The following is a 27,035-nucleotide window of genomic DNA, read 5'->3' on the forward strand; positions in this document are numbered from 1 at the left end:
TTGAACAGAAGAATATTTAGCATATAAAAAGTTAAAAGCTGAAAACTCAAAGCACATTTTGGAAAATTGACTTGTGATTGACACCTCCCTATTTGTTGTTAATATGGAAATAATTCTTCCACATTATTTACCCACTGTTGGTGATAATCTGTCATCTGATTTAAAAGATGCAAGAAGGAACTGAAGATGCTTCTGGGAAGAGCGGAGGGGAGGCTGGCTGGACTGTGGTGCCTTCCTCACCTTGGTGCCACTGTGTTATGTTGTGTCGTGGACTTTCAGTGTTTGTGCTTTTTTTTTAAATTCTATTTTATTTTTAATATGTTTTATTATTTATTATTATTTATTTATTTTTATTTTTATGATACTGCCTGTAAGGGAAATTCATTTCGTTGTCTCTAACTGAGACAATGACAATAAATTTGAATACAATACAACAATACAATACAATGCTGGTTTGAACCAAAAATAGACACAAAAAGCTGGAGTAATGCAGTGTAGCAGACAGCATCTCTGGAAAAAAGGAATAGGTAACTTTTCGGGTCGAGACCCTTCTTCAGACAGTCAGGAGAAAGGGAAACGAGAGATATAGACGGAGATATAGAGCGATATAGAATAAATGAATGAAAAATATGCAAAAAAGTAACAATGAAAAATGAAACAGGCTATTGTTACTGTGGATTAGGTGAAAACAAGATACAGACAATGAAACTCAACAAGACAACTTTGAAGCTAGTACGACTTGGGTGGGGGAGCAATGCAAGGGTTACTTGAAGTTAGAGAAATCAATATTCTTACGGCTTGGTTGTAAGCTGCCCAAGCAAAAAAAGACCTTAGACTTTCTCTGGGATTCCCACATTCTTCGAATTCTTCGTGATTTTTCTTGATATCACGAACTAAATTCAGAACGTCCTCGAGAGGGAAGGCCGGCAGTAGTTGTGCACGTAGGCACAAGCGACATCGGGAAGAAGAGGAAGGAGGTTTTGCAACGTGAGTTTAGAGAGTTAGGAAGAAGACTGAAAAGCAGGACTTCTAGGGTGGTTATCTCTGGATTGCTTCCAGTGCCTTGTGCTAGAGAGGACAGGAACAGGGAGATAGGGGATCTGAATGTGTGGCTGAGGGGCTGGTGCAGGGAATAAGGATATAGATTTATAGACCACAGGGATCTCTTCTGGGGTATGGATGACCTGTACAAAAGGGACAGGTTACACCTTAACTGGAGGGGGACCGACGTTCCGAGGGTTTAAACTAAATAGTGGGGGCGAGGGATTGACAAATTGGGAGTATAAAGATGGAGTTAAAGGGGACGTGAGGACAGGAAAATTTACAAAATACTCCCGAATTAATGGGAAGGAAAGTTAGAGAAGAGATAAGAGAGTAAGGTCAGGTAAGGTCAAAGTGTTGTATGTGAATGCGCAAAGTATAAGAAATAAAGTGGACGAGCTTGAGGCTCAGTTAGAAATTGGCAAGTGATGTTGTGGGAATTACAGAGACATGGCTGCAAGAGGGCCAGGGCTGGGAACTGAATATTCAAGGGTATACCACCTATCGAAAAGACAGACTGGTGGGCAGAGGGGGTGGGGTAGCTCTGTTGGTGAGGAATGAAATTCTGTCCCTTGCAAGGGGTGACATTGAAACAGGAGATGTGGAGTCAGTATGGATAGAACTAAGGAATTGTAAGGGTAAAAAGACCCTAATGGGACTTATCTACAGGCCCTCAAACAGTAGCGTGGATATAGAGTGCAAGAGTTTAAATTGGCATGTCGTAAAGGTAATGCTACGGTTGTTTTGGGAGATTTCAACATGCAGGTAGACTGGGAAAATCAGTTTGGTACTGGACCCCAAGAAAGGGAGTTTGTGGAGTGCCTCCGTGATGGTTCTTAGAGCAGCTTGTATTGGAGCCTACCAGGGAGAAGACAATTCTGGATTTAGCATTGTGTAATGATAAGGGAACTTGAGGTTAAGGAGCCATTAGGAGGTAGTGACCATAATATGGTAAGTTTTAATCTACAATTTGAGAGGGAGAAGGGTAAATCGGAGGTGTCCGTGTTACATTTCAACAAAGGGGACTATGGAGCCATGAAGGAGGAGCTGGCCAAAGTTGACTGGAAAGATACCCTAGCAGGGATGACAGTGGAAGAACAATGGCAGGTATTTCTGGAAACCAGAAGTCCAGGACTGACAACCTCATGTCTTGAAGGATAGACAGCAAGTTGTGAGCATTTGTACTTTGTCCTTGTAATTATACATTTCACCAGCTGACAGTGTTGTGTTCTATTATGTGTGAATGCAACACAACAAGCTAGATAGTTTGCACCCTCTTCTACTGTGTGTGTTCCAATACATTTCTAACTATACAGCACAATATTATTAATTGTAGTGCATAATTGGAGTTATGATGCACACTGGATACTTCAGAATCCTGCAAAATTTACTCACCAAATAAATATTCGCAAATCAGAAGTCAATTATCAAAAAGCACAGAATGTTGGTCTTAGCAGAGAAAAAATATATACTAGGCAATGAACAGATCCAATTTTTAACCAACCAAAAAACATCCTTTCAGGTAAAAATTGAGAAATGAGCAAATAAGAATAAATTGGATTGGAAGAGGAGAAATTTGCAGCCAACATCCCCCAAGACCTGATAACTAAGCGGTCAATAGAGAGGGAGAAGGGTAAATCGGAGGTGTCAGTATTACAGTTGAACAAAGGAGCCATGTGGGAGGAGCTGGCCAAGGTTGACTGGAAAGATACCCTAGCAGGGATGACAGTGGAACAACAATGGCAGGTATTTCTGGTAATAATGTAGAAGGTGCAGGATCAGTTCATTCCAAAGAGGAAGAAAGATTCCAAGGAGAATAAGGGGTGACCGTGGCTGAGAAGGGAAGTCACGGACAGTATAAAAATCAAAATCAAAGGGAAGTACAACATAGCAAAGATGAGCGGGAAGCAAGAGGATTGGGTAATGTTTAAAGAGTAACAGAAGATCATTAAAACGGCAATAAGGGGAGAAAAGATGAGGTATGAAGGTAAGCTAGCCAAGAATATAAAGGAGATAGCAAAAGCTAGGTATGTGAAGAGGAAAAAATTAGTTAAGACCAAAGTACGAACGAAGACTGAAAAAGGTGAATTTATTATGGGGAACAAGGAAATGGCAGGTGAGTTGAACAGGTACTTCGGATCCGTCTTCACCAAGGAGGACACAAACAATCTTCCTGATGTACTAGTGGCCAATGGATCTGGGGTGATGGAAAAATGTGTTTCTGATTGTTCAATGAATATAGCATGAGTTCAAATATCAGCACCTCATAACAGTGGCCGATGTCTTGAAATATAGAGCAAAATACTGAACTAAAAAAAAAACAATCTGCATCCATATTCTTCCATGTTTCATTACAACATAGAATGAGGCCACTTCTACCCATCGAGTCTATGTCGGTTGACAGAATAATCCCAACATCGTTAACCTTTCCTGTAACATTCTTATCAACATCCCCCAACTTAGAAACATAGAAAATAGGTGCAGGAGGAGGCCATTCAGCCCTTCGAGCCTGCACCGCCATTCATTGTGATCATGGCTGATCGTCCCCAATCAATAACCCGTGCCTGCCTTCTCCCCATATCCCTTGACTCCACTAGCCCCTAGAGCTCTATCTAACTCTCTCTTAAATCCATCCAGTAATTTGGCCTCCACTGCCCTCTGTGGCAGGGAATTCCATAAATTCGCAACTCTCTGGGTGAAAAAGTTTTTTCTCACCTCAGTCTTAAATGGCCTCCCCTTTATTCTAAATTCTGAGTGAATTTGGGTGAATGCTTCTAGCATTCACCCAAATACTAGGGACAATTTACAGTGGCCACGTAATTAATCAATCCCCAGGTCTTTGGGATGTGGGAAGAAAAACAGAGCACCCAGAAGAAACCCACTTGGTCACAGGGAGAACAAGCAAACTCCACACAGACAGCATCTGAGGTTAGGATTGAACCCAAGGTGCTGGAGCTGTGAAACAACAGCTCTTGCAACTGCATCAGTGCTTCACCCCAAGAATCAAAACTAATAAATGATCTTCATGTATTAAAGTCATGCAGTTTAAAATGTACATGTTAAGGACAAAATAAGTACTGGAGTCACAACGTTACCATGCAAAATTAATGACACAATTACTCAAAACTGAGACATGTGCTATCATCTGGAATGTAGATGGTGACGACCAGTGAGACAAGAACGGAGGGGAGTGACACACCCGACAATTCACATTCAGGTGGGTGCACTGGCAACAACCCAGCTTGCAAACACAATTGGAATGCCAGGCAGAGATACCCATTCAAAGCCATCAGAAATATTGTCAAATCAAAAAAATATACACGTCATGCTAATTAAAACTGTTCTCCAAGAGTCACCTTTGTCCTCAGGAAATTATTGCACTCTTGTTCCACGTTGTAGTTGATAATGCGAGACACCTCTTCTTGCCAGATCTTCAGCCCATATATGCTGACATAATCTTGTATGTATTCAAAAGAACGGTAGAATCCATCCATTGTGGCAGCCATCTCTTTCAGCTTGGGCATCAATTCACTAGTCTGTGTTAAATGGAACACAGTGTGTTTGAGGCAAAAGAGACTGCCATTTCACAATAAATAAATCAATGTGCCTGAACTAGATCATTCGTAATTTCTTGTATACCGTACATAAAAACGAAATGATTAATCTGAACAATTTATCCATTTGCAGTTAGTGTTTTTGCTGATGGATCTCCACTATAAAGTTAATTTTAAATTTATTTTCAGACCCATGCACAATAACCTTGCAACAGGCTAATAATATACTTCCTCCGAATATGTAAAACCAATGCCATCTATCATACTTTGGTTTGATAAAAACTGCATTCATACTCTGCATCAATGAGGCTAACTGATGGACACAAAGAAACCTGTCCGCTGAATGCCCAATAAAGTGCTGGGAATAATTGCACAATTCTCTTACCTTTGCTTTTGGGTTAAAAGAAAGTCCTTTATGAAGAGCAAGGGCAACCTTTCTGACCAATTCCTTCCGAATCCCATCTTCTAACAGTTGTTTAGGATCCACCTAACAAAGTGGAAATGGAAAGTATTTTTAATTCATATTTTGGGCCAAGATATTTGATAGCAAAATGGAAAAGAAATTTTTCCTGAGAAATTGTCTTCCCCTCGACATCTCATTTATTCACAAATATAACCCAATAGCAAATCTGTCTAAACATTTCATTATTTTCTTAAAATACACGCAATAATGAAAATAAGAATGCTGCTAAATTGTAGGTGAACTCATTTCAGTTAGTCAAAGAGATTGCATTGATGTTGGCCAGGTAGAATTTACACATCAAGTAAGGTATAAATGAAACAGCAACCTTACTTGGCACAAAGGGCAGGTTTGATTAAAAATTAGTCCCAACACCAAGCAGCCACCTCCCCCCAAAATGTTCTCAGGCTTAACTGGAATTTTTGCATTAAACAAGTAAACAATATAACCGCACAGTTTTAGAACATAAAACTATTCTACGTTTAATAAAAGTTATGTCCAATTTTTGTAGTCTACTATTTAACGTCCAAGATTAGAAATCTGCTACAAAATTTCTATCATTTGATATTCAAGTTCACTTTTACATCACTGCAGCGGTAGACAAAAATGCTGGAGAAACTCAGCGGGTGAGGCAGCATCTATGGAGCAAAGGAAATAGGCGACGTTTTGGGTCGAGACCCTTCTTCAGAAGTCTGAAGAAGGGTCTCGACCCGAAACGTCGCCCAGTGTGTGTAGGATAGTGTTAATGTGTGGAAATTCATGGTTGGATATCATTGGTTGAACAATCTGCCCAACATGCGCCTGAATCCTGCAAACCCTTCTAGTCTTCAGTCAAATCCCTGTAAGACTTTGACTCCAAGACTGAGTGATGCAGAGCCTGGAAAGATGCCGACACCAACAACGGAGAGGTCATCACAGACCCCACAGTGAAACCACTGGGATTTGACCTCCATCGCAAGCAATGGCTAACCCTGAACAGAATATGCACCCTCCATGCAAGAACAGCCTGCATAAGTGGGGAAGACAGACTTCCCCACTTGTGACTGCGGACATCCAGACCAGACCATCCCAAACATCGTGAATGACTGTCCACTGAGGCTTTTCCCTGGAGGCATCAAAGCCAACCACCCAGTAAATGATGTTGGTCCTGGTCTGGATGTCCACCCTTGATCTATAACCTTAGGCTGTGCACGCCATATGCAAGAAGATTGGCCTGCTTCCACGTTGTATCTCTAAACTAAACTAAATATTGGAGAACATGGATAGGTGACGTTTTAGATCGGGACCCTTCTACACTTGTTAAGCAAGAAGTGTAGATCAGCTCTTGTGGTGTACTGTCAAGTTGAATCTTGACAGTACACCACAACGAAGCTCTGCATTCAGAGTTAGCTATCAGGTTTCACACCATCTCAAAGTTGGTTTTAAATCACATGCGAATAAAGGTCTACATGTTGACTCCTGGGCCCAATTACTCAAATCCGGGACATCAAAATACTCAAAACACCTCAACTTCCCCATTCAAGAAAAGCAGCCAGGCTAACAGAAAGAATATGGAAATATCACAGGTAGACAAAAGTGCTGGAGAAACTCAGCGGGTACAGCAGCATCTATGGAACGAAGGAAATAGGCAACGTTTTGGGCTGAAACCCTTCTTCAGACTGGTCACACCCTACATCAGTCTGAAGAAGGGTTTCTGCCCGAAACGTTGCCCATTTCCTTCGCTCCATAGATGCTGCTGCACCTGCTGAGTTTCTCCAGCACTTTTTTCTACCTTCGATTTTCCAGCATCTGCATTTCCTTCTTAAACAACATGGAAATATCACATAGCCAATGACCATTTTCTAAATCACCTCTAGAATTTCAAGGTGAGCGTATTTTCAGAAGAAACACGCGCAACAGAAAAATCCAAGAAGAAAATTAGGATTAAAGAAACTGGCAAAGATGGAGCAGAAATTAATCAGCATTCACACTGGTCAAAAAACTTTTTTAATCCATGTAAATGCCAAATCAATACTTAAAATTTGTCAATATAGTGGCTACATCAGGGTTGCATCAATATGCACCCACGTGCTGAATCAATGCCTGGTATTGGCCTGGGGGCGGAGTTGGATTCATGGGAGGTGGTCTTGAATTGAATACATTTTATTAACCAAGTATATATATTTACAAGGAATTTGATTGGTGCATTGCTCGCAGGATAATAACATGATATACAGTAGACAATTAAAAATAAACCATTATAATTTAAACATGTTAAGAATAAAATAAAATACCAGAGCAAAAGGAGGCTACAGACATTGGCTGTTGAGTACAGCTATTGCTCGTTGAAAAAAGCTGTTTTTATGTCAGGCTGAGACGTCTTTGACAGTCCAGTCGCCTCTCAGAGGGAAGTACTTCAAAGTGGACTGAGTGAGAGGGTCAGAGATGATCTTACCCGCTCGCTTCCTGGCCCTTGCAGTGTATAGTTCGTCAATGGGGGGGGGAAGGTTGCAGCCAACAACCTTCTCGGGTGAACAAACGATGCGCCGTAGCCTGTGGATGTCATGCTTGGTGGCCGAGCCAAACCAGACCATGATGGAGAAGGTGAGGACAGGCTCTATGATGGCCGTATAAAACTGGACCATCATCGCCTGTGGCAGATTGTGTTTTCTCAGCTGCCGCAGGAAGTACATCCTCTGTTGGGCCTTTTTGACTGTGGAGTCGATGGTGGCATCACATTTTAGAGGTGATGGTTCCAAGGAACTTAAATGACTCCACAGATGTGACTGTGGTGTTGTTGATGGTGAGGAGAGGGGAGGGGCAGTTCTCCTAAAGTCTATAATTAATTCCACTGTCTTGTTGCGATTCTTAAGAGCATTGAGCTCCAGGTTGTTGCGAGGGGAAGATGCTCCTCAAACTGCAGAGCATCCTGGACATCACACACTGGTTAACCTGAGAATACCTTTAGCAATAGATTTGGTTCCACCAAGATGCAGGACAGAACGTCACAGGAGATCCTTCTTCCCTGTGGCTATCAAACTGTACAACTCCCCCTTCTATCGTGGGGTAGACCGACTGAGACTGACTTCCCTCCCCCTCCCCCTTCCAATCTTTGCACATCCCCAATCCTTTCCACTCGTCACTTTAATTTAATGTTTCATGTATTTTGTGTTTTTGTGTTTTTATGACTGTTTGCGGATCAATTTCCCTCCTGGGATATATAAAGTTTTATCGTATTGTGTCGTATCATATCATGTTTGAGAAAACCACGAGAAAAATAATATGATACGGGACACACATCACTTGCCTTGATAATGCCAACAAGGGTTGTCTTCATCATGAGAATGCCTTCAGTGAAAATTGATATGGCATGAGTAAACTTGGCCACCTTTAGAGTGATAGAAGTAACAAAAGAAAACAGCAACAAAGTTAGAAATATAACAAATAATCAATTTTCTTTTGGTCTTTAGACATGCCTACTGGATGCAAAAATCACAAGTGGTTTCACATTTTGACCTGTAAAGTAGGTTAACTGCACAGTGAAGCCGGGAGCTTTGTCAAACAAGATATTAAAACATTCAGGTAGACATGGAGTGCCTACACTCTTTCTTTATTGAAGGGACATTGTGTTTGTGAAGAACCAGCTGAAATTCTTTCACTTGGGGGTAGGGAGGAAAGTAGATAAAGCAAAACATATGCAAATGGTGTCATGTCAAAGCACAAAATTATTTTAATCTACCAAAACAGACACTTTCTGAAAATTGTGCTCCTTTAATAATTAGTTCTTTAAACTTCCATAGGGCATCAAAATAACAGAATCCACCACAGATAAGCCGTGATAACGAATTAATTTTTTATACTATCAAAGTAATGCAGGGTTTTTACCATGATATTTTCAACCCTCTTCTTGACTGCTCGACTCTCCCTTGTCTCCACAACCCTGCCCCTTCCCACCAGTGGCCACACCATCAGAGCAATGTGCTGTGGTTGGCACTCATGCAAATCCACTGCCCACTGCACAACTGACCATGCCTTCCATACCTCGTATCTGGCATCAAGTTGGGCATAATCCTTCAGTTTGTCTTTATCGAGTCGAGTCGGCACTTCCATAACATTGTGCGTTTGGAGTTTGATAATCTTTGCCAAGGATCGAAACATGCTCTCTGGAATAATTTGCAGGACCTACATCATTAAAAAAACAGTTTATTGTATGTTTAATAATATTAGTGATAGCACCACAATCAGAAAAAAAAAATGAGGCTGTTTGTATGTGATAATGCCAAGGCACTTAGCTATGTATTGTGCTAATCACAATTCAACACAGGCAATTGTTAATTGTGATTAACACCAAATAAATAGAAACGCCATGAACTCCATGAGAAGAAACATGAAATAAGTCTGAAGAAGGGTTTCGACCCGAAACGTTGCCCATTTCCTTCGCTCCGTAGATGCTGCCTCACCCGCTGAGTTTCTCCAGCATTCTCCTTCAATTTTCCAGCATCTGCAGTTCCTTCTTAAACACACCACTTTGATTTGTGTTGTATCCATGGAGCCACGATATAACACCATCAGCTTGAATTTACGTAGTTCTTTGAACAAGGACACATCACAAATGTTTCAAAGATGTGTTGGCAGCAATGGACAATGAACCAGAATATATTTGATGAGGGGGCCAAAAACCTGGTTAAACAAGGATTTTATTGGGGGGTTTTTACACATACTAAATCTTATAATCTGCCGACGTGCTATCTGTGAACTTGTGAAAGCATTTGTATCTTTGAATTGATAAATGTGTACCTCCAGAGCTCTCCCAGTGGTGTCTGATGAATCCCTTTTACAATGAGGTGGACAACATTTGGTATAGTTTAGTTTAGAGATAGTTTATTTTAAATATGCAGCATTAAAACAGACTCTTTGGCCCACCAAGTCCATGCTGATCATCATTCACTCAGTTTATTGTTCATCCATTTTGTGATCTACTGCCTACACGCTAAGGGCAATTTCCAATGAACAATTTACCTATAAACCTGCACGTCTTGGGGTTGTGGGAGGAAACAAGTGCTCAAGGAGGAAACACACAATCACGGGGAGAACGTGCAAACTCCACACAGAAAGCACCCTAGGTCAAGATCAAACTTACCGTCCCCTCTACTACTGTGCTGCCTTGAGTGAAACGTGTAGTTGATGTGATGCAAGATCAGGAACACGGACAGGTTTGCAGCCTCAGGAGTGTGAGCTGGAAATGGGGCAGCACCAGGGGCAGGGATGGGTACACGGGGGACGCAACAGCAAGGGGGGGGGGGGTACATCAGCAGGTGGGTGTCTGCTGAGGTGGAAAGGGAAGATGCACCTCAGCAAAAGTTAAAAATTAAGTACTGAATAAGAGTTGGCTGTTCAGTGAAACCACTGACTCCTCACTTGGAGCAGTAAGGCTGATGATGAATAAGCGAGTTCGGTATTCCGACTGCGCATGCCCAGGTCATAGGTCACTCGCCATAAACATTGTTGGTAGCTGAGCAGCTGAATCTTCGTTTCATCCGCATTTTCCAGATTTGATTCTTCTTGGTAAGAAAATACTGCTTTCACGCTATGAATTAGTTGTAGTTATTGTTCCTTTGTACCAAGCTACGATGATTTTGTCATTTTTACTGCTTTATGCTTCGGTGAATGAGCGAGGGTGCACACCTGCGTTTCGTCTCTGGTCGTGGTCGGACCCGGGTCTCCGGCGCAGCAGGCCCTGTTGAGTTGCTGCTGGGTCGTCCCCGTCCCCTCCCAGGAGCCGCGTCCCTGTCTGGGGGCAGCCGGGGGTGTCCGATGGTGGCCCTGGGGTGGCGGGGCGGCAGATGCCCCGGACTTGCAGCCGGCACGGAGGGGTGGTGGTGCTTGCTCCTGCTCTGTACTGCTCCGGCTCCCAGGGAGGCCGTTCCCCGGCGGGCCAGGGACTGTCGGCTGCGTTTGTCCAGTGGCTGTCGGTGGTCCCATCGGTGCTGGCAGGGGTCAAGCGCTGGTCATCGGCGGGGATGCACACAGGGTGCTGCGGTGGCACAGCTGGTCAGGCAAAATCTCTGGAGAAGGGTCTCGACCCGAAACGTCACACATTCCATTTCTCCGGGGATGCTGCCTGTCCCGCTGAGTTGCTGCAGCGCTTTGTGTGTATCTCCGTTGACGGCTGGTGCTCGGCTTTCGCCGGCGCTGGGGGAGTTGGCCGGCGTCCGCTAGGTGGGGCACTGGCAGTCCCCGGCGCGTCGGGGAGCGGGTTCCTCGGGAGTTGGAGTGGTGTTGGGCTGGAGTTGGCACTTCTTCTCCACGCTGGGGGCCGCCGGTGTCCCGTCAGTCCGGGGTTGTCAGTTGGCTAGGCGTAGCTGAGCTGGGGTTAGCACTTCTTCTCTGTGCTGGCTGGGGGCCTGGGGCCGCCGGTTTCCCTTCGGGAGGATGGGACACTTGGGGGGGGGATCTGGGTTCAAATCTGGCTGCAGATGAGGCGCGGGTCTGTATGTGCGCACAGCAGCCGAGAATGTTTCCCCACAGTCTCTCCCCTGTCTCCCTCGCTCGCTGTTATACCCTGCTCCCCCACTACCTGGCACCCCTGTTCCTCAGATTAAATCTATTGTTACACATAAATTATGAATAAAGATAAGAATTTATACACAGTTTATACAGCCAGCGCTTCGATCGCTTTTTCTTTATGGTGAATGATCTTTGACAAATCCAATTCTGGCGTATTTCAGAATACCGAACTCGCTTATTTGGGTTAGAAAATCTCTATACAAGTAAAATTTAAAGTGTATTTTCAAACTGGATAATTATCTGGCAGGTGAAGGCATTTAATTGCAAGCTTTCACCACTCACCTTTCTCACGTAGGCAACTAGCTCTCCAGAATAATACTGGGATACGCTCAGAAGGTCAGGACTGTTCGCCTGATTTATACGCATCAAGGGAAGATCAAGGGCTGATGCCAGCTGGAACAGAACAAATTAAACACAATATGAAACAGTATTTGCCATAAAACCTTAGCCTATTCATGATATTTTAAACTACATTTTATTTTCTTTGGTTTATTTCAGATTTGTTCTTGGCATGTCAGCATCACCAGCAAGGGATATGGGGTAAAAGTAGGAACGGGGTACTGATTTTAGATGATCAGCCATGATCATATTGAACGGCGGTGCTGGCTCGAAGGAACGAATAGCCTACTTCTACACTTATGTTTCTACGTTTCTAAGTCCATTATCGGATGCTCTCGTGGGTCTCGGACAAAGGAATTGAACAAGATATATCTCCGAGTTTTTTGGCTTGACCTAGTTAGCAACAGATGGAAAGTGGACGTTGCAAAGCAAAACTGAGAGATTAAGCTAGTTGAAGGTTGAATTTCAATGTCAGGAAGTGGGAGATCATCTACTCTGGACCCAAGAAAGGGAAGAGTATTTTCTAAATGGTGAAGAGCTGGGAACTTTGGAGAAGCAGACAGATTTAAGGATCCAAGTACACAATGTCATCATATAGTTATTTCTACATTGCTCCTTGTCAAAATGGAGTCAAAACACGAGGAAATGGACCATATCTCTCTGGTTAGACTCCATTACTGTACTACATTAGATGCCATTAGGATTGGAAGAGCGGAATCACTATGGCCTAAAAAGAAAATATAAACTAGGACCAGATCCAAGTATAATAAAGAATACAGCTTAAAGACGGCACAGTATGTTGGGAACATTAATGATCTTTCCAGCATGGAGCCAAAGATGATTCACCATATAAACAGAAGACAACCTCAGCTGATCTGACAGCACAGTGCACATTACAGACATGATGTGCTCAGCTACAGAATCTGAGTATTTTTTTTTTTTTTTTGTTTTTTTTATTAGAAGTTAGTACAATACAAAACAACAGTGGGACCTAATTTTAGGTGCCAACTATGTCGTAACGTAATTATACATTCTATGTACAACCTCTCGTTTTATGTTTTTGAAAAGAAAGTAAGAAAGCCAAGGGGGAAGAAAAGAAAAAAAAAATTGGAGAAGAGAAAAAGAGGAAAAATAGATAGTAGAAAATAGAAAAACGTGAAGTGTGTGTATAAGAAAAGAAAAAGTGGAAAGTAGAAATAGGAGCAAAAGACCCTTAAAAGATAAATTTTCAAATCTTTATTCGGAGATGTAGATCTATCCACGACCTGACCTGAAATCAGTAATCTTTATGGTGCCGCTGCATCACATGATTCCAAAAAATCGATAAAAGGGGACCAACTCCTTAAGAATTGGTCATATTTATCTATTAATCGGAGTCTCATTTCTTCAAGGCGTGCTATGTCCATCATATTCCTAATCCACATTTTAACAGTTGGAATAGATGTATTTTTCCAAAATTTAAGTATCAATTTCTTTCCAATTATTAACCCATAATTTAAAAAAACTTTTTGGTCCTTATTTAAATTGATATCTTCTACTATTATTCCAAATATAATCCATTCCGTATTAGGTTCTATTCTTGACTTGAAAAGCTTTGTAAATATATCAAATATATCGCTCCAAAATTTATTCAACTTTATACATCCTACAAATCAATGTGTTATATTAGCATTTTGAAACAAACATTTATCGCATCTGGGAGAGACGTTTGGGTAAAATTTATTCAACCTCGTTTTTGAATAATATAGTCTATGTAATAATTTAAATTGAATTAAATTATGTCTTTCATTAAGGGAACAATTATTTGTGTTCATCAGATACTTTTCCCATCTATCCTTCGGGATCTTTCTCATTAGTTCCTGTTCCCAATCTTCTCTTAGTGCCTCTGTTGAGGGTAATTCTCTATTTAATATCTATATTACTAAAACTCTGTTCTTGACCGGTTTTGGCGATCTGTGCTGCGATTTCCGAAAGAACGCCGCCACCTACGGCCGTCATTTTGGCCACCTCGCTCAGAGCCCCTCTCTGCCGCATGTGTGCCGAGGATTTTCCCCGTCGATGAAATATGACAGAGATATTAATGTTTTTACAAAATTCCCCATTCTCTCTGCTGCCCCTGCTGGAGGGAGGGGGAGGGACTATAAAACCAGGAAGTGGTGTGCCTCAATCAGTCACTGCAAGTGGTATGCCTCAATCAGTCTCTGCAAGTGGTGTGCCTCAATCAGAGCTCACACGGAACAAACGTGTTTGTGCTCTCTCTCTCTCTCTCTCTCTCTCTCTCTCCCTCTCCCCCCCCCCCCCCCCCCCCCCCCCCCCCCCCCCCTCTCCTCTCCCCCCCCCTCCCTCTCCTCTCCCCTCCTTTTTTGGGGAGTTTTGTGAATCAGCCTTAATATTCATTGCTTCTTCTAAAGGGTCTAAAAATATAATTTGAAATCTATGTGTATATTTCTTCATAAAGTCACATATCTGTATATATTTGAAATATTGATTATCCTTCAGTTTAAATTTTAATTTTAATTGTTGAAATGATAACAATTTGCCCAATTCATACATATCTCCTACTTTCCTAATCCCCAGTCTATCCCATTGTTTATATGTTTTATCGATAAGAGATGGTTTGAATGCAGGGTTGTTCAATAGTGGGGTTAATACTGATAGATTATTTAATTTCAAGGATAATTTTATTTGTTTCCAAATTCCTAATGTAGTGTGAATAATTGGGTTCTTCTTATATATTATACTATTCAATTTTATCGGTTAGAACAAGATCGTTCCTATATCTTACGGGAAACACGCCTCTTTCTCCATTCTTATCCACTCCGACTGGTGAGTGGAATGAGTAGGTTTTTTTTAAGGCCCAAATGTTTTGCACATCTCCCCAGCAGGTATAAAATGTAGCACAATAGGAAGAAGAAGAAAAAAAACGACAAATGGATCATTGTGGGCTCAGCTTACAGATAAACTAAATCATATTCTTGTCACTATGTCATTGGCAGCAAAGCAAGACTCATGTTGCATTTAGGCAGTGAAACCTGGTGACAATTTTTAGGACAAGCTCAATCTCAAATGGAAACACTGGGTCAGTGAATAAGTTTCTATCAACTCAATACTGTTATCCACATCTCATGCCACTGCTTTCCCCTTCCTCTCCACTCACCTTTAAAAACGTAGCTTTAAGCTTGGTTACCATGGAAGGACTAGCGCGGATCCCCTCTTGCATGATGGACGTGTAACTGCAGATAAAAAGAATGTAACCATTACCTGATCACTGCTGCAATGCATGTCATAACTGGCAGAGGAAGAAAGTGCAAAATAGGTCATGAAAAAGCAAGTCTGTACTTTCTGGGCATTTCCTAAGGAGTAACTTTTTTTTTTTTCTTTTTAATTTATTAGAAGTAAGTACAATACAGTGGTACCTTTTCCAGGTTCCCAAAATTATGTTAACATATTACATTCTTTGTACAACTTCCTTTTTTTTTTCTTTTTTTTTTTTATAAAGAGAAAAAGTAAGAAGAGAAAAAGAAAAAGAGGTAGTAAAGAGTGAAGAATAGACTAGTGTGCGCGAGTAAGAAGCAGAAAAAGGAAATAGTGAAGAAAAGAAATAAGTGAGGAAGGAAAGCAGGAGGGAGTTTATCCAATCACCACAAGATGATTTTTTATATTCTAGGTCTTCTTTCACCCATACCTGAAACTTTTAATTTTTACGATACTGTTGCACCACATGACTCCAAAAACTCAATAAATGGAGACCAACTCATTGAGAATTGGTCTTGTTTATCTATTAGCCTAAGGAGTAACTTATGTGCTGCTGTGACTTATTCATCACTGTATTCAACTCACAAATTAAAGGCATGGGTATAACAGTTTAATTTTCATATTTTTTTATACTTCACTGAGCTTTACTTCAGGCAATGAAAGTGTTAAACACAACATTATTAATAAAATAAAAAGAGTTTCAAAACTTGAATTTACTGTTTTCCCCCTTTTTTAGCCTAAAGCTCCCACAGAATATCGGGGAATATCTTCTCAACATCAGGAGGGATGTTTTCCTGAAATTCAGGTAAGCTGTAAACCTGTGCAGCCTACACCGTAAGACATTGGAGCAGAATTACATTATTCAGCCCATCAAGACTACTCTGTCATTCAATCATGGCTGATCTATTTTTTCCCCCTCAACACAATTCTCCTGCTTTCTCACTGTAACCTTTGACACCATACCTAATCAAGAACCTATTCATCTCCAATTTCAAAATACCCAATATCTTGGCCTCCACATCCGCTCGTGGCAATGGATTCCAAGATTCACCACCCTCTGATTCAAGAAATTCCTCCTTATCTATATTCTAACCACCAATATATATATCAACATTTCTATGGTAATTTCAATTAGAAACTGTCATCAGTCAACTATTTCCAATCACAAGACCATTAATAGTTTCATAGGAGCAAGATTAATGCCCTCCAGAAACCAATATCCAAAAACATGTTCATTACTGGCAGTTAACGGAGACATTGCCTCCCAGCACCAAAGACTCAGCTTTCAACCAGACCTCCGGTGCTGTGTGTGGGGTTTGCATCTTCTCCCTGTCATGGCACAGGTTTTTTTTCCAGATGCTCCATTTCCTCCTACACACCAAAGATATCTAGGTTGCTAGGTTAATTGGCCACTGTAAAATGCCCCCAATGATTAAGTGCATCCTAGAATCTGAGGGGAGTTGATGAGAATATGGCAGAATAAAACACAAGATTAGTGCAGGATTAATATACTTGATGCTTGGCGTGGATTCACTGGGTTGAAGAGACTGTTTCCCTGATGTATTTCTCTATGTCTTTGATTTCAGGATGTTCAACCTTAAAGGTTCCAAAAATTTGACACTTCAATTTTTTCATTCTTATGGACTTATGGAACGAGCTGGCAGAGGAAGTAGTGGAGGCAGGTACAATAACAATATTTATAAGACACTTGGACAGTTACATAGACAGGAAAGGTTTGGAAGGATGTGCGTCAATTGTGGGCAAATTAGACTAGCTTCGATGGACCATCTTGGTTGGCATGGACGAGTTGGGCTAAATAGCCCGTTTTCACACTGTATGACTATAATTATCAATATAAAAAGTAATAGATTACTGGGGGATAATTTAAATGTACACTGCTTATGTGTCATTATGGAAGGGGACAAATAAATTCACAGAAATACTGGATAGCAAAGGATGAATTTTTAAAAAAGCACAAGTAAATGAATAGTTACAGAGATTAATAAGCCTGAAGACTGATAAATGACAAAGACACGATGATCTATGTTCCAGATATATTAAAGGATTGCTATGAATTTAGTGGATGTTTTTGTTATGGATTGGGAGGTTTAGAGGGATATGGACTAGCTTAGATGAGGCATCTTGGTCGACATGGGTAAGTTGGGCCGAAGGGTCTATTTCTGTGCATTATGACTCGATGAGTCTATGACAAAGATTGCTGAAGTTTCACATTTAAAGAGGGTTGGAGAATTTGTAACTTTGATCACAAAGATATTCAAGACAGCTTGGATGATGTTGACATGTTGTCATTTGTGTATTCTCGCTTGCCGAAGTATGCATTACACAGATTTTACAACATTTGCCCCACCTTTGGTGCAAAGGAGCATAAACTACCTCAAACAACCAAATTATTTCACCCTCAGATAAATTCCCACACTTTGCTACCTAGACTAACGTGTCACTTTCTCAGCTCTGATGAATGGTTCCAGGCTTAAGGCTCCAATTTTTCTCTTTCCACAGATGCTGCCTGACCTGCTGAGTCTTTTCCCATTTCTATTCTGCTACTGAGAATAGCCCAAGTTTCCTCAATTTAACAGGAGATTAGAGTTTCACTTTGCATAACCAAATCCTTTCATAATAGCAGATTTTAAGACCTATCTTCAGATCCAAGAAGATGCCTACCTGTCAATTAGCTGCCAGGCGTAGGACAAGTCCCCAATGATCTGCATGGTGATGAGGACCTCTTCCTTAATATTGATGGTACGAATCATCTGATGGAGAAACCTGCGAGTGTCAGCCAGGAACTGGCAGATCTGCAAATTAGTTTCCAGTTGGTGGAACTCTTGAACCTATTTTAAGAAACAACAGGTTCTCAATATAACCAAAATAGAGTTAAGATATATCTCCCAATTTATATTATTCTGTACAATCCCCTTAAGTATGCCAATCCATGTGCTGTATCAACCGTTGCCAAGTATGTTTATAAATGATAATGTCATGTTAACACCATGTTACTGGAATAACATGATTTGTGACACAAGTGATTATTTGGACATTTTAGTTGTTGGATTTTGTTTTATGAATAAAGTAGTTTTTGGGGGAAAAAATGTTAGCATTCAGGAGATTTTCCAGAAATTGATATTTGATTGTACTTATAAGCTCATGGCTTTAGGTATGTACACACATACATCCATTTTTTTTTTTTTAATTCTTAAATAAACCATATTCAAGATTCAAGAGAGTTTATTGTCATGTGTCCCAGATAGGACAATGATAGTCTGATGGCTGTGGGGAAGTAGCTGTTCCTGAACCTGGATGTTGTAGATTTCAGGCTCCTGTACCTTCTACCTGAAGGCAGCGGAGAGATGAGTGTGTGGCCAGGATGATGTGGGTCCTTGATGATGCTGCCAGCCTTTTTGAGGCAGCGACTGTGGTAGATCCCCTCGATGGTAGGGAGGTCAGAGCCGATGATGGACTGGGCAGTGTTTACAACTTTTTGCAGTCTTTTCCACTCCTGGACGCACAAGTTGCTGAACCAAGCCACGATGCAACCGGTCAGCATGCCCTCTACTGTGCACCCGTAGAAGTTCAAGAGATTCCTCCTCGACATACCGACTCTTATTGATTATTTTAATGCAGTCAAGATACAAGAGACTGCAGGTGCCAGAAAATGGAGCAAAAAACAAACTGCTGGAGGAAACCAATGGGATGAGCAGCATCTGTGCGGGGAAAAGGAATTGGCCATGTTTTGAGTCAACACCTAGCATCGAGCTCTTGACCGGCGTCATTGCAATGCTATAATCGCACCAATCATTGCCACTTCATTGTCATTGTTTAAATTCTCATCACATCCCTTTAGAGAGGTTGAGGAATGCTATAACATGTGTATGGAGAAAGTGCCAAAGTTTTGTGCAGCCCACACAAACACACAGGGGAGAAAAGAAAGCAAGGGATCAAGCTCATCCTTGTACATGGGGCACTGAAACGCATAGTTAAAAGAAACACACCGTTTACCCAAGAAATATTTCAAAAAGAAAACCGATGTAAATGGAGTGATATCACTTGCACTGAAAATGGTGACAGATGCATATTCTGGTTTTATTTGGAAATTTTAAGAAAAAAGCAATTGTTGAAATAAAATAAAATATCATTGCTCTCATCTCCATCAGCTGTTTGATTTTTGTTGTCAACACATACATTTGCAATGTGAAATATCACAAAGGGACTAATTTCTGGAGCGCCGTCTGGAGCACAACTAGTGCCACAGGTGAAGTGCAACAATTAGATCATTTGCAAGCACTCATTATTGCAAGCCCAGGAAATCACATCAACCATTTTTGTGTGACATTCTCAGAGTCAGCCTGAATTTTTAAATAAACCTACCAAAGCTAATTTTCAACTTGCAGACCAATTTTGTTCAAAGCTTCATTTTTTCTTACCTCCTCCAATGCTTGGATTAACTGCACAGTCTTCCTCCCTGCTGCTGTTGAGTCGTCGTAATTCAAGGAAGAAATCTGCTTTGAGATCTCTCGAAACCAAGCCTGTAGATTTTCTGACACCAAAGAAAAATTTAGGAATTGTTAACCATCTGCTTGCATCGCAGTAATATGCAAGTATGTTAATAATGGAGAACTCTTGCTGATTTTATTCTTTTGAGATACAGTGTAGAAACAGGTCCTTCAGCCTACTGAGCCCGAGCGATCCCCCCCATACACTAACACTATCCAACACACTAGGGACAATTTACAATTTTACAGAAGCCAATTTACCAACAAATTGTGTGTCTTCGGTGCATGAGAGGCAACGGAAGCACCCAGAGAAAACACACTCAGTCACAGAGAGAATGTGCAAACTCCGTACACACAGCACCCATAGTCAGGATCGAGCCTGTGCCTCTATCTCTGTAAGGCAGCAACTATACCGCTGCGCCACTGTGCCACCCCTTAACCTTTTGCCTGTGGGTTCCTGACTCACCTATAACCATATAACCATATAACAATTACAGCACGGAAACAGGCCATCTCGACCCTTCTAGTCCGTGCCGAACACATAATCTCCCCTAGTCCCATATACCTGCGCTCAGACCATAACCCTCCATTCCTTTCCCATCCATATAACTATCCAATTTATTTTTAAATTATAAAAACGAACCTGCCTCCACCACCTTCACTGGAAGCTCATTCCACACAGCTACCACTCTCTGAGTAAAGAAGTTCCCCCTCATGTTACCCCTAAACTTCAGTCCCTTAATTCTCAAGTCATGTCCCCTTGTTTGAATCTTCCCTACTCTCAGTGGGAAAAGCTTTTCCACGTCAACTGTGTCTATCCCTCTCATCATTTTAAAAACCTCTACCAAGTCCCCCCTTAACCTTCTGCGCTCCAAAGAATAAAGCCCTAACTTGTTCAACCTTTCTCTGTAACTTAGTTGCTGAAACCCAGGCAACATTCTAGTAAATCTCCTCTGTACTCTCTCTATTTTGTTGACATCCTTCCTATAATTAGGCGACCAAAATTGTACACCATACTCCAGAATTGGCCTCACCAATGCCTTGTACAATTTTAACATTACATCCCAACTTCTATACTCAATGCTCTGATTTATAAAGGCCAGCACACCAAAAGCTTTCTTTACCACCCTATCTACATGAGATTCCACTTTCAGGGAACTGTGCACAGTTATTCCCAGATCCCTCTGTTCACCTACATTCTTCAATTCCCTACCATTTACCATGTACGACCTATTTTGATTTGTCCTGCCAAGATGTAGCACCTCACACTTATCAGCATTAAACTCCATCTGCCATCTTTCAGCCCACTCTTCCAACTGGCATAAATCTCTCTGTAGACTTTGAAACTCTACTTCATTACCCGCAACCCCACCTATCTTAGTATCATCTGCATACTTACTAATCCAATTTACCACACCATCGTCCAGATCATTGATGTACATGACAAACAACAGTGGACCCAACACAGATCCCTGTGGCACCCCACTCGTCACTGGCCTCCAACCTGACAAACAACCATCCACCATTACTCTCTGGCATCTCCCATTCAGCCACTGTTGAATCCATCTTGCTACTCCACCATTAATACCCAACCATTGAACCTTCTTAACCAACCTTCCATGAGGAACCTTGTCAAAGGCCTTACTGAAGTCCATATACACAACATCCACTGCTTTACCCTCATCAATTTCCCGAGTAACATCTTCAAAAAATTCAAGAAGATTAGTTAAACATGACCTTCCTGGCACAAATCCATGTTGACTGTTCCTAATCAGACCCTGTTTATCCAGATGCTTATATATATTATCTCTAAGTATTCTTTCCATTAATTTGCCCACCACTGACGTCAAACTAACAGGTCTATAATTGCTAGGTTTACTCTTAGACCCCTTTTTAAACAATGGAACAACATGCGCAGTACGCCAATCCTCCGGCACTATTCCCGTTTCTAATGACATTTGAAATATTTCTGCCATAGCCCCTGCTATTTCTACACTAACTTCCCTCAATGTCCTAGGGAATATCCTGTCCGGACCTGGAGACTTATCCACTTTTATATTTCTCAAAAGTGTCAGTACTTCCTCTTCTTTGATCCTCATAGTTTCCATAGCTACTCTACTTGTTTCCCTTACCTCACATAATTCAATATCCTTCTCCTTGGTGAATACCGAAGAAAAGAAACTGTTCAATATCTCCCCCATCTCTTTTGGCTCTGCAGATAGTTGGCCACTCTGACTCTCTAATGGACCAATTTTATCCCTCGTTATCCTTTTGCTATTAATATAGCGGTAGAAACCCTTCAGATTTACTTTTACCTTACTTGCCAAAGCAACCTCATATCTTCTTTTAGCTTTTCTAATTTCTTTCTTAAGATTCTTTTTACATTCTTTATACTCCTCAAGCACCTCATTTACTCCATGCTGCCTATAACTATTGTAGATCTCCCTCTTTTTCCGAACCAAGTGTCCAATTTCCCTTGAAAACCATGGCTCTTTACAATTTTTACGATTTCCTTTCAACCGAACAGGGACATAAAGATTCTGTACTCTTAAAATTTCACCTTTAAATGTACTCCATTTCTCTTCCACATCTTTCCCATAAAACAAACTGTCCCAATTTACTCCTTTTAAATCCTTTCGCATCTCCTCAAAGTTAGCCTTTCTCCAATCAAAAATCTCAACCCTAGGTCCAGTTTTGTCCCTCTCCATAATTATATTGAAACTAATGGTATTGTGATCACTGGACCCGAACTGTTCCCCAACGCATACCTCTGCCACCTGACCCATCTCATTTCCTAACAGGAGGTCCAGCACCGCTCCTTCTCTAGTAGGTACTTCTATGTATTGTTGCAAAAAACTATCCTGCACACATTTTACAAACTCCAACCCATCCAGCCCATATACAGAATGTGTTTCCCAGTCTATGTGTGGAAAATTGAAATCTCCCACAATCACTACCTTGTGCTTACTACTAATATCTGCAATCTCCTTACATATTTGCTCTTCCAATTCTCGCTCCCCATTTGGCGGTCTATAATACACCCCTATAAGTGTTGCTACCCCTTTCCCATTTCTCAGTTCCACCCAAATAGCCTCCCTAGACGAGCCCTCTAATCTATCCTGCCAAAGCACTGCTGTAATATCTTCCCTGATAAGCAATGCAACACCTCCACCTCTTGCCCCTCCAATTCTATCACACCTGAAGCAACAAAATCCTGGAATATTTAGTTTCCAATCACAGCCCTCCTGCAACCATGTTTCACTGATCGCCACAACATCATACTTCCAGGTGTCAATCCAGGCTCTAAGTTCATCCACTTTTCTTACAATGCTCCTAGCATTAAAATATACACATTTAAGAAACCCACCTTCTCTTATTCTCTGATTATTTTCTTTTTCTTCTCTCTCCCCTACATTTTGGGTCAGAGTGCTACCATTCTCTGCCCCCTGCTTCACACACTGACTGCTAGCTTTCCCAATTTGAGTCCCTCCCCCCAACCATACTAGTTTAAAGTCTCCCCAGTAGCCTTTGCAAATCTCCCCGCCAGGATACAATACAATACAATTCAATTTATTGTCATTTGGACCCCGTGAGGTCCAAACGAAATGCCGTTTCTGCAGCCATACATTACAACAAATAGACCCAAGACACAACATATTTTACATAAACATCCATCACATTGCTGTGATGGAAGGCCAAAAAAACTTATCTCTCCACTGCACTCTCCCCCCCCATGTCAGAGTCAAAGTCAAAGCCCCCGGCGGGCGATGGCGAATTGTCCCGTGGCCATTAAAACCACGCCGGGTAATGCAAGTTCGCGCACCGGGTCTTGGTGTTAGAGCCCCCGGCGCGCGCTCGCAGCCCGCCGCCATTCCAAGTCGCGCGGGGCGGTGATGTAAGGCCCCGCTCCAGGAGCTCTTCAACCCCGCAACTCGGGCGGGAGAAGTCGCCGCTGCGGAAGCCCCGAAAAGCGGTCCCCCAGCAGGGACCCGCGGGCCCCCGGTGTCACTGTCCGCCAAACCCGCAGTTGCAGCCACCGGATCTCCGGGGGTCGGGCCGCAGCAGCGTCCACCACAGCTCCACCCGCTCTGGACTCGGCCAGCTCCGCGACGGTGAGGTGAGTTCGGCACTGGAGTCCCCGGTTTTCCTGCTGGAGGCCGCTCCTCGTTGCAGCCCCAACGACAACGGAGACCCGACAAAGAAAAGGTCGGGTCTCCCGTGCAGGGAGAGATTTAAAAGTTTCCCCCTCCCCCCCACACCACCCCCACCCCCCCACACACATACCCCAACAAAAATAACAAAAACTACATTAAAACATAGACATAAAATAATAAAAACGCAGACGGACTGCAGAGGCCGCTGCTGGCGAGAGCCGCGCTGCCTACCGGGAATATTGGTCCCCCTTGAGTTCAAGTGCAACCCGTCCTTTCTGTACAGGTCGCACCTTCCCCAAAAGAGGTCCCAATGATCCAGAAACTTGAATCCATACCCACTGCACCAGTCCCTCATCCACGCATTTATCCTCCTGGTCAGAATCCTGATTTTTACACCCGCAGGCGATAATTAATGTTAAAACTAAGGTATTACTGGAATTAATTTATGATTAATAGTCATAGAATTGTACAATGCACAACTAAGCTCCTCAGCCCACCTTGTCCATGCTGGCCTTTTTGCCCATTCGCACTAATTCCATTTGCCTGCATTTAGGTCCATTACCCTTCTATGCCCTGTCTAGTCAGGTGCATGTCTATACTGAGATACAGTGACTGTATCCAAATTCATTGCGTCCTTTTGTAGCACATTCTCGCTATCATCTATTCCTTGTGTAAAAAAAACATACAGCAAGATCCCCTTTAAAACTCATTCCTCTAACCTTAAACCTTATGCCATCTACTTTTCAATATCCATTCCATGGGAAAACAATTCTGACCTTCTACCTGATCTATGCCCCATATCATTTTACATACCTCTATCAGGTCACCCCTCAGCCTCCCTCACACCAGAGAAAATAAGTCCAGCATATCCAATCTCTCCACTTAGCAACTGTCCTCTAACCCAGACCCCACACTGAATCCTTTCCAGTGCAACATTCTTCCTCCAGCACACAATGCTCCAAGTGCAGACTAACCAATATTTTGTAAGTAACGTAGATCAAAGGAGAACTTCCAACAATCTTCGAGCAAATTTGGAGAAAATGTTATGTGTGACATTAATCCTTTAGTTACTATCTCTCATCCAATTTAGAACTGACGTTATGAAAACCAGTGCTCTTCTGGAAGGTTATCTTTTCCTTCCTAATACTTGTGCTCCATCCTTCATTCCCATCATGTACATACCAAGCACGAGGACAACCTTTCCAAAGCACATTCATCCCTTCCCTCATTTTTAAAATCTCAGTTCCCCAGTTTCCCTAGATTTTCCTTTTCTTGCTCTGATCTGGGTGTTCCTTTTCAGAAGATAGTCTGAAGAAGGGTCATGACTCAAAAAGTCACCTGTCCACGTTCTCCAAAGATTCTGCCCAACCAGCTGAGTTACTCCAGCAATTGGTGTCTATCTTTGGCATATCTAACCAGCATCTGCAGATTCTTGTTTTTACATTTTATTTTTAAAAATAACTGCAATCAAGAGATTACTAACTCTTTACTGACTCACATGCAACCCCAACCCCCAATCCATATTAAACCCGTGGAAGGAGACCATTGGCCATGGACAGGGATGTGAGGGAGTGATTGCAATGAGTGGGGAGAGGAAGGGAGAGGAAGGGAGAGCAGTGTTGTACTGCTGAAGACCAACAATCATTTTTGCTGAACTAAGATTTTGCTTAGTTCCTTGGCCAAAACAAAAGCAAGCATTAAGCCTTGCCATAACTTTCTGAATATTTCTGCTGGGACTCAACTAAAACTAGCTTTATATATTTAATGTAGGAACACTCAGAGATAAATTTCATACCATTTTTCTCCACTCTGGTGAGAGGTTTTACTCCAGAGAACACCTCTGCCAGCTCAGTCATTCTCTCAGAGCCCTCCTTCTGATAGCTTTCCCATTTCACTTGCTTCTCCGACAGCATTTGCTTGAACATCTAAATAATAAATTAAATAAATGTCATCCAATAAAAGACAACCGGCTTTTACTGCTGCAAGATTAAAAATAGATTGAAGTGACCGTAAGGAAAAGCATTAGAGGCTGTGATTTTGAATTGCTATCATTAAGTGTGATGTGCACCAGACCCCCTTGCCCCTGTCCCACTTAGGAAACCTGAACGGAAGCCTCTGTAGACTTTGCACCCCACCCAAGGTTTCCGTGCAGTTCCCGGAGGTTTTTGTCAGTCTCCCTACCTGCTTCCACTACCTGCAACCTCCGGCAACCACCTGCAACCTCCGGGAACCGCACGGAAACCTTGGGTGGGGCGCAAAGTCTCCAGAGGTTTCCGTTCAGGTTTCCTAAGTGGGACAGGGGCATAACTTTACTGCATACAAAAACAATTTTGAGAAATGGGGAGTAAAGGGATAAAGACAGCAGCACAAATTACAAAGTAATTAAGCCAGCCAAGAGAAGCACCTGCTCTCCTTCACACCATTAATAATGCAGACAGTGTGCTCAATTATAAAACAAAAGAATGAAAAACCAGACCTGTCAGTTTAGCATCAATTGTGAGAAAGTTTATTGAATCTATCAGGAACAGAGAGACCTAAGAACTTACAGTGCATTCAGAATGTATTCAGACCCCTTCACTTTTCCACATTTTGTTACATTACAGCCTTACTCTAAAATGGATTAAATTTTTTTTTTTTTTAAATCATCAATCTACACACAATACCTTGCAATATAAAAGTGAAAATAGGTGAAGAGATAGAGATTCTGTCTCAATTACTGCATCACATCCAAAAAAGTTTATATACATCATGCTGCTCATATTTCAAGGGAATTTAACACGAATGGCCCATTTTTGTGCGCCATTCATCCAAGGGTGATTAGCTCTATGACGCATTGTAGAGGTTGGCAAAGCCCATGAAACGTCCAGAATACTGAATATTTAATACTAACATGAGCCACAAAAGCAAACACTGAATATTACCTTAGTTTAACATCACAGCGCCAAAATGGCACCTCTAAAAATGGAGTAATCCTGCAATGGCGAAGCAGATGCTGGATAAGAACCTGCGCATTCTTTCAATACAAAAGCAAATGTCAACGGTAGGTAGCTACTCTTTCTTGTTGCAGATGGTCATTGCATAGGGATTTCGAGGCAAGAATGTGACCTACCACTGATCAAACCATGCCCGTCCACTTCTGGCACACAAGTATTAATTAATTTGTTAACTTTCCATGCAG

General features: G+C 41.9%; 1 protein-coding gene across 1 annotated transcript in view; it reads right to left on the reverse strand.

Moving 5' to 3' along the window:
- Positions 1-27,035, reverse strand: part of washc5 (WASH complex subunit 5) — a 69,206-nt gene that overhangs the window by 22,056 nt on the left and 20,115 nt on the right. Inside the window, exons 10-18 of the mRNA XM_033019006.1 lie at positions 25,653-25,782; positions 19,635-19,747; positions 17,878-18,044; positions 15,098-15,173; positions 11,884-11,994; positions 9,076-9,216; positions 8,342-8,422; positions 4,981-5,082; positions 4,398-4,577 (exon numbers count right to left, since the gene is read on the reverse strand). Of these exons, the coding sequence (XP_032874897.1) occupies positions 4,398-4,577; positions 4,981-5,082; positions 8,342-8,422; positions 9,076-9,216; positions 11,884-11,994; positions 15,098-15,173; positions 17,878-18,044; positions 19,635-19,747; positions 25,653-25,782 (1,101 nt within the window). The remainder of the gene's footprint in view (positions 1-4,397; positions 4,578-4,980; positions 5,083-8,341; positions 8,423-9,075; positions 9,217-11,883; positions 11,995-15,097; positions 15,174-17,877; positions 18,045-19,634; positions 19,748-25,652; positions 25,783-27,035) is intronic.

This window comes from Amblyraja radiata, chromosome 4 (genome assembly GCF_010909765.2).
Source record: "Amblyraja radiata isolate CabotCenter1 chromosome 4, sAmbRad1.1.pri, whole genome shotgun sequence".
In the NCBI taxonomy this organism is placed as follows: domain Eukaryota; kingdom Metazoa; phylum Chordata; class Chondrichthyes; order Rajiformes; family Rajidae; genus Amblyraja; species Amblyraja radiata.